Genomic DNA, 12888 nt, shown 5'->3' on the forward strand with positions numbered 1-12888 from the left:
AAGGATACGATTTACGCCATGGTAGTTTTGTGATGTTTGGATAACGGTCTAGTGAAATTCTTCTAAATATGATTTCAACATCATAAAAGGAAATTTAATCTACCAGCGTTTATAAAACACAACCCTTCAGCAGATACCAAAATTTAACTTTTTAACTCATTTCTTTTAACACATATGCAGCTAGTACTAAAGTTATTAAAACATCTTGGTCACATTTTCATGAACTTTTCCTGTATTTCTTACAAATTATCATAATTGTTTTCTATTTTAACTAAATGACATGCAGCTTGACAAATTTTCAAGTATAATAATACATATCCCGAGAAGAGATTTTCAACCTTTTTCAATTCCAAGTGTTCCATTTTCTCTAGGTTATTCTCCATGTTACATCAATATATTATCCTAAACTTTTAGATTCCATTCCTCTGGTTTAAAAAGAAAAATAGAGAATGTTGTGTAATCTACAGGTTAACAACCCCTTTTATCAACAAATTCTTTGTGCAGATACAGTCAAGGAATTCACTCTGGACAAAGTTCACTTTTGTTTCTAGACCAATGTGTAAGCTACTCAATTTTTTTTCTCTACCAGCAGGACCTGCTCTTTGCAGGATTTTCTTGGCCCTTTGAGTTTTGACAATTTAAGTATCTTTTAAAAATTATGTCAAAGTAAAAGATTGCTGAAGTTAACAATCCAATAAAGTTTGAATTCCCTTTACTTCTGAAGAAAAAGCAGGCATTCTTGCCTTGCTGAATTGGATGGACATACCTTTCTTGTGATATGTTTCCACTTTAAGAAACCAATTCTCAAGGTATATTACCTTTTCAACTGTTCCAAACTCTTCCAACAAATATTTCATTCTTAATTGGATTGATATAATCAAAACATTATAAAATAGAGAAATAAGAGAATAAAATTTCACACATAATTCAACCATACTAAGAAAGCCCATTGTTATTTTTGCATGTTCTTTTCCAGTTTTCAATTCAAAACTAAAGCATAGTTTTGCATGTTAATTTTCCTCTCCAAAAGACCGTATATGTTTTCCAACCTATGGTCACTTCCCTAGTTTTGAATAGTTTCCTCATGTGCAGACACTGAATGCTTTGATGGATACAATGCAGACCCTGTTCAGATCTCTAGGGTTTTCTCTCTGTCCAGCTCTCTCTCCTCTGGAACTGCACGAATCTCGCCAACTCTCAGCTCCATCTCCCCAATGCAAGGAGTCCACTGAGCTCCACTTTGGTTCCCCCTGGACCTGTGCCTTGGCCTGGGAATGCTCTCTAGGCAGTAAGCTGAGGCGACTGTGGGGCTCAACTCATTTGTTTCTCATCTCTCAGGGATGACTAACCCTTGATGCTTGATATTCAATTTCTTGAAAACCATTTCATATATTTTGTCTGGTTTTATTGTTGTTGTTGTTGTTGTTGTTGTTGTTGTTGTTGTTGTTGTTATATCAGATGGGAGGTTAAGCCAGTTTTAGCTCCTCTGTCTTGACCAGAATCAGAAGTCTTTACTCATTCTTGCACTCCCTGCCCTCTACTTAATGTCTTTGATGTTTCCTTCTCCCCTGATCACCACCCTTACATGCCTGTCCACTAGCATGCTCATGTGGCACCTTCCCTTGCAAAACTAAACTCCCTTGCCACTGCTTTCTCAGTTTCAGACTACCTTCTTAAGAGAGGAATCTATGTGCAATCTTAGCCAAGGGGCCAAGGAGTGAAAAGGACAGTCTATACCTCATTTCCTGCTTGCCCACCGCCCTCTCATGTTTCATGTTAGTTTCTACCCCAACACTCTTCTGAAACTGTTGCACTTTTGATCATTAATGACCATACTGTCAACACATCCAATGGCCCTCTCTCAGATTTTTGGCTTTGGTTTATATTACTTAACTCTGGTTCTTTTGAGCTCTTGGTCCCATTGGACTTCTATGATCCTGTATACAACTGACTGGTTTAGATTCCTTATCTAGTGCAGATGCTACAACGGAAGCTCCAAATGGCAGGGGTATTTGTTTGCTTTGCTCACTGATGCAGCCTCAGTGACTGTATCAGCGGTAGTCATGTAACGGGCATTCAATAAATGCTGAAGGAATGAGTGAAATATAGTTGGTGCTTAGTACTCTTTTCCTCCCTCTCTGCCCATCAACCCTCAACAATCTCACAGCAATCCACAGTTCAGTTGTCTCTCAAATCTAGATCTCTAGCTACAAACTCTCTCTAGTCAGCATGCCTTTTGGCATTTGGATCATTGTTGGAAGTCCTGCCAATATCTCAGAATTAGCATGTCCCAAACTGAACTCATTATCATTTATCTTCAAACTGTCCATCATGTTCTCCTCTCTTTTTATAATTCACTCAATCACGAGGCTAGAAACTGAAGTCCTATTTCTTTCCATTTCTTCACTATCTGCCAGTATCACTGTCACTCTTAGGGGATCAACCACATCTGCCTCTAATGCCCCACTCCCATGGTTCCTGCTGGATCAGCTCTCCACACTACTGTTTCTCCCAACAGCTTCTCTAGTCTCCAGCCTTGGGTCACAACACTTCCCACACCTCCGCATCGTGGGCCCCCACCCAGTAAGATCACTAACATTCCTCCAGACACACTCTGCACTTTCCATCCTTACTCTCCACCCCCCATTCGTCTCTGCTTAGCTCCTACCCATCATACGAGGCCCTACTCAGACGAGGTCTTCTTTGATCCCCCAGATGAGAAATGATCACTCTTAAAATTTTCATTTTTACACCATCAAGTAGAGCATGTATCATATTCTGTCTCAGCACCTGGCATATATTAAATGTTCAGTAAGTGTAAGCTGTTTATCATTAGAATCCTAACCCAGGTGTAAACTTCTTGATGGCTGAGACCTCCAAAGAGGCCTGCAAAAAGGCACTGGGCCTGTTTCAGAATAAAGACAACTCACAGAAGGCTCAATGTTCAAAATGTTCGCCAATTTAGTATCTAATTCATCAGAAAATGGTACAACTGGTTCCCGTAAAAGGGAAACATTAAAAAACTGGAAAAAAAAACATATTGTAATTTACAAATAATAAATTGTAAAGTTATTTACAGATAACTTTCTACAGTGTAATTCAAAACTGTGCCCAAGCAATACTACTTCTTGCTTACACCTCTGGTAAGTGGAGAATGTATACCTGTATTACTCGTACATTTTTGGGGGAAGTTATTTTGTTTTACAAGAATTGTTCAGTTAATGAAGTCTACATAATAACCTAATGCATTCCTCAAAAGACATCCACAATTTTACAAGCAACCAGAAAATAATACTTCCATCAGAAATCCTAAGTCTTGGGTACCACTCACCTTCATCTGAAGGCCTGAACTGCCATCCCACCTCTGTCACTAGCTGGGTGACCAAAGCCATATCACCATACCTTTGAGCCTCAAATGATTTAAAGACAGAATGTGGAAAAAGAATCTTACCTACCATATAAGGCTGTTATGAGGTTCACAGAGGTATGGTATTTTATGTAAAAACACACCGATTCCATTTACTGCAGTCTGCCTATTCACTCAACAAGCATCTTAACTACCTCCAAACCTTGTGCCGGGATCTGCATACAGAAAGCTAAATAAGATGCTCTATCTGCCCTTAGGCGCCTACACTCCAGGCTGGGGAGGCAGGCGTGTCAGCAGTGTTGCAGGCACTAAATGGGAGAGAGACAGACACTGCACAGTGGGGGAACAGGGAGTGGTCAGTTCCCTCCAGGGGAAAGGACGGTACTTAGAAACGGCTTCATGCAACAGGACACACTTGAGCCCTGCTCATCCTCACTGTGGTCTCCAAAGTCATCGTGAACTCCTAACTCTTTCCTTATCCTTTAATCAAGCTAAGTCTCTGTTTCTTCACAGGTACACAATTTCTTACCTACAATTCTAACTTCTGGAAAGCTTTCAAAGCCTGCACGTTTCCCAGAACTTATTTGGTGGCAAAACGTGACCTGAAATGATGTAAGGCTCTTGGTCATCGATATTCTTCCTTCTTATTAGGAAATCCTAGTTAATGGTTCCATCATCCACCCTCCACCCAAGCCAGGTCTTGAATCACCCTTGGCTTCTTTCTCTTTCTCACCCTCCAAACCCAACTGGCCACCAAGCTCTGTCAATCCTAGCCCTCAAATAAACATCCATTCTATTCCCTCCTCTCTCCCTCCTGCCCACCACCGTCACTGCCTTAGTTAATGGCTTACAGTGGGTCCCACAATTCAGCCTCCACATCATGGCTAGTGTGATGCTTCCCAAATGGCATTAGATCATACAGTTTCTGCTTCCTTAAAACACTCTGATGTCTGCACTATCTACAGACAAAGCTCAAGTTCTTGAGTGTGGTATAAAAGGATTGCCAAGATTTGGCCACTGCCTATGTCTTGTGATTTGACGCCTGGCATTCTAGTGACTATGCACTGCAGCCACACGGAAGTGTGGTTCCCAGAGGTAGCAGTCTGAGCCCCTGCCTTGCCACAAGCTCTCCCTCTGCCCCCAAATCCCTTCTTCTCCCAGCTCAGCCTCTTGCTCCTGCTTGTCTGCCAGGCTTGCTTGTCCTCAAGATCCAATGTAGAAAACTCCATCGGGCATCATCCTTCCCTTCCCTCTTCCAAGGAAAACTGATCATTCCTCTTCCTTCATGTATTTCTGGACATGAACTTAATGTCTATGTGGCTGATAGACTGAGTCTCCAGGAATGCTGGGATCACTGCTTATCTCCAGTTGTTAACACTGGACCTAGCACATAGTAGGTGCTCAAAAAAAATCTGGCTGAATCAATAACCTTTTTAACTTTCCCAGACACTGTCTTGCCCCCACTCCTTCCCTGTTGGTTATCCCACAGCAGCTCTGGTTTTCATCTCCTACAATTATTCTTCCATTGTTTTCTCTAATTAACACTTGTCTTTACTGCTTCACTTTTCAGAAGAAAAAGAGCAAGTGCTGGGGAGTGACAAAAGCTCTCTGGAGCACTTTGATATTTTGGGCTGGATCATTACTTACAGTGGGGACCCGGCAGATGCACTGCAGGATCTGAGCAGCATCCCTGGTCTCCACCTAAAAGAAGTCAGTAGCACCTTCCCCCAGCTGTAATGACCAAAGTGTCTCCAGACATGGCCAAGTGTCCCCAGGGGAGCAAAATCTCCCTTGATTGAGAGCCACTGCCCAGACTGACTTTTTTCAGTCACCTCAGGTAATAACATGGTACACCTGATCAACGGTCCCTGCACCCACCATGCTCCGGATGCAAATGCTGAGGAGAGAAGATTCAGACTCTATCATCTGTACCACGTAGGGCGCGCGTGACCAACAGGAGGAGGCCAGGGTGACGCTTCAAGGCAGAAGGACACTCAGGGGGCCTGAGATGAACCCACTCTGGCAGAGTACTCGAATTCCAGGCTTCAGGGTTACTTTCTACCAACATTCTCCTGAGCCTGACTCATGCAGTGGCACTTAAACGACCAACTAGAAGGACAGAGGGTACAGCTATTTGATGCTATTAAAGCCTCTCTTATGTCTAGGTTGAGAATCAGAGGGTCTAAAAACACATAATAAACTGTGAAGCATTTCAGTGAAATGAGGGGATCCCACTGACAGCAGAGGAAACAAAAGTGTCTCGGGGGCGACGAAGACGAGGGCGAGGACCTGGGCTGGTACCCACCTGTGGTCGACACGACGCTGTCGGGGCTCTCACTGCACAGCTTGGACAGCAAGCTGGTCTTGCCAGAGCCCGTGAGGCCTATGCAGACAAGGTCATACTCTGGGCGTGCCGGCGGCGGTCCCTTGCAGCAGAGGGCTCGAAAACACTGCCAAGAGAGGGGAGACACAGCTCTTTCAAACAAGACTGCATGCACAACTGAGTAACATTCAAAATGACTACGTTTGGGGAAGCAATTAAATAACAGCTTCACTCAAAGGAGGAAAGGGGACTTTATAGAGTGGAGAGAACCAGACCGCCTTGCCCAGGTGATCAGGGTTAACATCCAAGGAGTGAGACACATGCAGACTTCCCAGCTCCCCTCCCACGGTGATGGGGACATTGCAAGGGGCACCAACTCATCACGTGGCTCTCTTGCCCCAAGCACACCACCCAAATCCAAGCAGGAGGAAATTAGACACCACCATTCTGAGGAGGATTCTGCAGGACAATTGGTCTGCTCTCCTCTAAAATCTCCAAGTCTTAAAAGTCAAAGAAAGACTGAGGAATAGTTCCAGGGTAAGAAGACTCAAGAGACATAATGAATGCAACGTCTTCTGGATTGAACCCTGGATTGGATGGGGAAAAACATCACAACCTATGTTGCTGGGATGACAGGAGACAGCTGAACACAGACTAAATATGACAGACTGCAAGGACAGTATTGTGTAAGGTTGAATTTCCTGAATTTAATCACTGCCCTGTGGTGGCATAAAAATTATCATCGTCCTGAGGAAAGACAAGTAAGGTATTTAGAAGGGAATGGTCCTGATGCCTGAAATTAACTGGCTAAGAGCATTTCTAAATCTCTACCTCCATCACCACATCTACATGGTGAGAAGTGAGATAAAGCCAATGTGGTAAAATGTTCATGACTGGACAAGCTGAGTACAGTCTACAGGCAAGTCCTTGCACTCGTCTCACAACACTTTGATATTATTTCAAAATAAAACACTTTGGAAATTCATTAAATAGAGTTCCTGTATATTATCACCGCCATCTTGATCTTTGTTCAATTTTGTTTCAGGCCACTGACCTCGGAGTACTATGAACAGTTGTTTGCTCTGCAAGAGTTAAAGACCAGGGGATCTGGGAGACAGGGAATCACTTGTGTAGGTTTTGGTCTTTCAACTTATTTGACATCCATTTATGAGGAACCATCCATGTGCCAGCTTGTAGAGACTGCAGTATTTAGGCCCTGAAAGGTTCAAGAGAGAAAGAGGGAGACAGGGAGGCAGGGAGGTAGAGAGGGAGGCAGACCTACTGACTTTTGGCTCATCTGGAGATCACGAGAGAAGAGACCTATAGAAAGCCTGTGCTAATTCTTCTTACTCAGGTAAAATCTGAGCCTTGATTGGCTGTCGTACTCTCATAAATCAAGCTTGAGTATTTCTCTCCCCAACTTCTCACACTTACATTAGTCAGTAAGTCCCGTGCATACACTCTCTGAAAAGCTCTAGAGTCTGTCTGCCCCTCTCCAGCCTAGGCTGCCATCACCTGGACAACACCAACATCCTCCCATGGGTCCCAGTCCACTTACTGATGCCCCCTCAATTCTCCACGTAGCTGCCATTATGATCATCGTGGTCTACAGGGCCCTCCAGGATCCGCTCTACCCACCCCTCCAGCCTCATCCCCCATGACTCCCCTCTCACTCTCCTTCTCACTCCCCCACCTCCAGTTACAGTCACGCTGACCATCTTGCACCTCAAGGCACTCAACACATGCTGTTCCCTCTTCCCCCAACCCAACTCTTGGCAATGAGGTCGGGAACGCCTCATTGGCTTTTAGGTCTCAGCTAAAGCATCGCTTCCCCATGGCCGCCTGCTCTTATGCTAAGAGTATATTAGCAATTCGTGTCAAGCTCTCACAGTCTGTGAATTCATACATAGACTATTACAGTTTCTTATTCATCACCAGATTGTGGGAACCTTATCTGTCCATCTTCATCCCAGTATCCTTAGTGCTTCACAGGGAACATGGCACAGAATCTAACCTCAATGAGTAACTGCTGAATGATGAATGAATGACATTTAAACTTAATCTAAGAAAAGAAAAAGAAAACGAAAAGGCTAATAGGAAGCTTGATCCATGCTCTCTCTGGCCACCCACTCCCCCTATAAAGATTCAAGAAAATAGTGTTAAAATAAGAGAAATCCTTGACTTTTTCACTTCACTTCAATGCCAGAAGTTAGCCCAGTTCCCAAAAGCACGGTTTTGATGTGCAGGACCTACTTTTTTGGTGTGCTAGAGTTTCTTTTTGTCCTAAATTCACTTTTTCTCGTCTTTTAAGAGGCTCTGTCTACTTCTGGTAAATTCTATGATCATCTAATACACATTCTTCATGGATTTATTAAACTCTAATCATATTTCTTCTCAGTCTTTTCAAGCCTGAGGAGTCCTAATTATTTCAGTCTGCCTTCATATAGCAGCCCCTCCCACTCTTCCATCATATTTGTTGCTCTTCTTCGGCCTAACTTGAGTACCATTTTGCCTCTCCTACAAGGTTAATGACTTACAACTATAAAAAGCCTTCTAGATGCCAATCCATCGCATCCGGGATTTGTAAGAAGGCTGGCTGATTATTGTCTGACTCTTTGCAAACTTTTCCTCACCCACAAAAGATACAAGTCTCCTGGACTCATGATGAGAGCTTTTCTGAGAGTCAGATGTATGTGTGTATTCTTTCAAAGACTGGCTAGTAGCTCTTCACTAAGGAGGGTTCTGCCAAGTTCAACTGTGACAGACACCACCACTAGTCACTCACAGAGTGGTTTCTCTTACTGGGCTGCTTTGATCTTTGTTTTGGGAAGAGAGGAAAGACCCTGTTCCTGCTCTGGATACCCCCATTCATGCTCAGCTCCTCTGCCAGAATTCCCCTGGACTAGCTCCTGGAAAGAGACCATCCCAAATGCCCTGGCTCAGACTATCGTCAATCTTAAATAGAAAATGAAATTGCAGGTGACTGATTATTCAGTTTCAATTATTCAGATGGCAATATTACTCAATATACTTGTGATGAAAAGCTCCAGAATTTCATCTTCATGCTTTTTTTTTTTAATCCAGGGTGTAAAAACTCTGCAGCCAAGCCCACTAATATCTGCATCACCTGTTATTTTATCCTAGGTCACCAAAGACACTTCTGACGTAAAAGGCAATTTAGCAGTGACATTCTACTCCACTCTCATCTTTTTTCTCCTCTATCTTCTCCCCAGTGACGTCATCTCTAGCCTCATAGGTCCTACCATGCAGATGGTAAAGACACCTACCACATGACACCTCCCCTCTCCCCTCAATCTCTTTTCTGAATTTCAGGCTATTTTCAATGATTCTGAAAGAATCCAAACTAAATCTGAATATAGCAAAGCCCTCCCCTCAAAACCACAGGCTACAGCAATAAGACATTTCAGAACATAAAAAGCATAAAGGTTAGATTGACAATTACTATAAGGCAGGATCACCTAAGTCACAGACTCTGAGTATCTGAAATAAATAAATCCTACAGTTAACAGGAATAGTACCAGATTTTGAGCCCACAAAATGAGACTTTTAAAACTCTGCTACTTCAAATGGGAAGTATTTTGTTTTGAGTCAGTTCCTAAAAACTGTACAGAGTTTTCACTTGGTTTTCATTTTAAAACTTAATGAAGCTTCGGATCTCGTAGTCAATTTACTTAAAATTACTCATTTTGGCCTCTAGACTATACTGTACCAAAGTTCATTGTGTCTGTCTCCTAAAGCAGCTCATGCATTGTTAAGAGTAAGCCCTTTTCACTGGTGTACAATGCTAAACACAATGCCGTCGGCTGTCCTGACAGCAAGCGGCAAACTCAGGCTTCATTCCCAGGCCAGACACTGAGGCATTGTATAACTCTGTGCAGGCCGACAAACCTACCCATGCTTCAGTCTCCCCACCATTCACCAGCAACGTTTTAACACTCTCAGCCACCTCCTTTCCTTAGGAGGATGTTATAAGGCATCAGCTGAATGCTTAATGCTATGACAAGGGTACCATACAGGTAGGCGCATGTTCATTTTCCTAAGGCATCTTAAAAGATTGTTAGCTTTCCTGCGCAAGGGCCTGGCAGCCCACCATGCAGCCCAGACTGTGTGCTACTTCCCTTCCCTCGGCCCACAGCAGCCTCCACATGTACCAGCCCCTTCCAGTACAACCCAAGACACTAAAGACACACAACCATTAACCTTCACCTGCAGCAGGGAATAGAGAACAGGGTGAGTCTGCATTCTAACGATGGGGACCAGGAGAGGATGGCAAAAGACCACCAAGGTCAAGGTCTCTGTTGCCTAGACTGCTTCAGTTCATAGCTCTTTTCACATGGGGCCCGTTATGACTTTCCTTCCCAAAAGAACTCAGCGTATCTCTCATTACTTGAGGATACAGGAGGGTTCTCCCAGCATGCATCCATAAGCTTCTATCAAAAGTGGGTGTTAGGGAATGGTGTGCTAAGATTTGAGAGAGGGCCAAGACTGGAATCACCAGTAGTAACTCTGTGTTGTAGACTTTGGACAAATTGTAGAACCCTTAGCTGAAAGATGGCTTAGCCAAAAAGCAGAAGCAAAACCTTAGGAATCTCTGCTTGAAGGAGGATGACCATGTGTATTGGGGAAAAGGTAAGCAAAAGATTAAATTGCAAGGTAAAGTGAGGACTTGTATTTCAGTCTCATAGTCTAGTACTAAGGCAGCAAGATTGTCTTAATGTCCCTATTTCTGCTGGAGACAGTGCCAGACACTGGTAGGTCTGGCAGAGCACTGTAGACAGCAGTATCAGTGAATAACTGCTCCACAAATCGATGCTGTAAAGCAGTAATGAAGCACTTACAGTATATCTCACTTCTCTCTACATCTCCACCTCAATGACCCCAACTACCCTCCAAATCACTCTCCAGTCCCTCAGACTGAGCACTTTACGTTTCTGTGCCACCCAGGTCCCCTGTACTCAGAAGGAAAGGCTCTTCCCTCTCTTTTCTCCTTGGCAAATTCCTTTCAAAGTTCTGCTCGGATGGCATCTCCTCTGGAAAGTCTCCAATTTCCTCAGAGAGAATGGATTCCTTTCTTCCACTGCTTGGTCCTTTACACACACTTCAAGCACTGTAGTTAATATTATGCCACCATGTATTCTTTCCTAACTGGCATTATTATTAGATGATTGAATTATGAACAATGACCCCAAGACATGTTCATCCTTGGTCTGATTATTGGTTCAAAAAGTTTAATTTTACAGCTCCCAAGGGTGGCCAGGCACCAGCGCAGAGCAGCAGAGCTGAGGTACAATTCACAAGTCTAGACAGAGTCTTGCTCGAAATCCTCCCCCTCTGGCACTGGCCCCTGTGTTGACCGTTATCTCCTACCACCCCGTCTCGCTAAATCCCTAGCCTTTGGGGACATGGCATTTGTTTCAATTGATGCTCTGTTTTTCATCATGAATACATGATTTTATTCTGTGCATGATTTCAGTTTGATTGAAACTCTGTAGAGGGGCTGGAAAATTTTCCCCCGTCAGCGTCTGGACTTCCCACAGCTACAGTCACTGCCCCAGCACCACACTATCTCCTCCTTATTTAAATCAGGGTCTCGCCAAACAAAAACTGGAGGTTTCCTATGGCAGGTGACCAGGTCTTTCCGTGGAGCCCTAACTAGGGCCTGTCTCTGTGCTCAATAAATACTTGTCAGATACACAAAAACTCAGTTGGTATCTAAAAGCAAGAGAAAGTTAACCCATAACTTGAGATGGACATATTTCTTAGGTAGTTTGGTTTCAAAGCCAAAACTAGGCACTTACACATTCTGACCCTCACCAATTCTCACAATGACAAAAAGAAGTTTTTAAAAGGAATTTCTAGAATGTTTTCTAACATTAAACATGTTCACTGAATAAAATTTTAAGTGTATAAATATCTAAAATTACAAAATTTAAAAGAAAATATTTTCCAAGTCTATACTGTTCAAATATGGGTCTGTCTTTGAAAATACAACCAAAATGTGTTGATAGGGCTTGTAAGAGCTGCTTAAGCTCTGGAAGAGACATGACGAAGGAATCGGTTTCCTACTAATGCAAAAAATAAGACCAAAGGCAGTTAGTACCACTGAGTACAAGATCTAAATGATTTGTGTGTTAGTTCACTTACTCTCCAGAACAATCCAATGAGAAAAGTACTATGTGCTTCTCATTTTAAGATGGGGAAACTGGGGAGAGTATAGCTCAGCGGTAGAGTGTGTGCTTATTAGCATGCACGAGATCCCGGGTTCAATCCCCAGTACCTCCATTAAAAATAAACAAACAAACAAACCTAGTTACCTCCCCCACCCAGAAAAAGATCTTTACTTAAAATAAAAAAAAAAAAAAAGAAAAGAAATATGGTGAAACTGAGACCCAAAGAAATTAAATGACTTGTTTAAAAAGTGAAGCCAGGGTTTGAACTCTGGCACTCTGGATCCAGTCATTTACTCAAGGAATGAAAAGCCTCTAACATCTGAGGGTGTATCACAGAGAGGCAACGTTAGGAGCATCCTGTGTAGTAAGGGACAGAGCTGGGGCTCCAACCAGGGCTGTGCGGCTCCAGAGTCTCACCTATGTCCTCTCAGCCTCAGGACGGCCACATCTAGAGTCGGGGACTGGAGCATCAGAAGTGGGGTCTTGTCTCGAGGGGGTGGGAGCAGTGCTTTAATAAGCCTGCCTGTGTAACTGGACACAGCCTGGCTGCGGAAGGGGAGGATGCAAATCTTGGTGTTGTATCCTGGCCTGTACAGTCCGGTTTATGGCTGAAGCACCTTTCCTTCCAAGCGGATGAGCTGCATCTTTCTCCCATGAGAGTGACAGAAACTGAGTTCCTTCAAGGCTGACTTAGGGATCAGGGAAAGAGGAGGGGGTCTGGCTGGGATGGAAGGCAAGGGGATATTGAAGTGCTACAGGCTTCTCTTTCCCACTGTTTGTGAGAAATGTCTTCCATTTTTGTCCTCTGGAAAGGAAAAAGCTTGTCTATAAAGAGAAGCCCACACGAGCTGCAGAGATTTCTGATTCTAAGCATGGGAAATAAGGAAGGAAAAAATCTCTGAAGGAGTAGTCTTCAAATGTTCCCCCTTTAAAATGGGTGTGTGTATATTATACTTCAGTAAAGTAACTAAACAAACAAGTACTAAACAAAATAAAATGTGTTGAGG

The 12888-nt window shown here is 43.3% G+C and overlaps 1 protein-coding gene across 2 annotated transcripts in view; it reads right to left on the minus strand.

Moving 5' to 3' along the window:
* Window positions 1-12888, minus strand: part of ARL15 (ADP ribosylation factor like GTPase 15) — a 379383-nt gene that overhangs the window by 237851 nt on the left and 128644 nt on the right. For both annotated transcript variants that reach the window (XM_064480591.1, XM_010977777.3), the window contains exon 2: window positions 5673-5817. In XM_064480591.1, the coding sequence (XP_064336661.1) occupies window positions 5673-5817 (145 nt within the window). The remainder of the gene's footprint in view (window positions 1-5672; window positions 5818-12888) is intronic.

This window comes from Camelus dromedarius, chromosome 3 (assembly GCF_036321535.1).
Source record: "Camelus dromedarius isolate mCamDro1 chromosome 3, mCamDro1.pat, whole genome shotgun sequence".
Taxonomy (NCBI): domain Eukaryota; kingdom Metazoa; phylum Chordata; class Mammalia; order Artiodactyla; family Camelidae; genus Camelus; species Camelus dromedarius.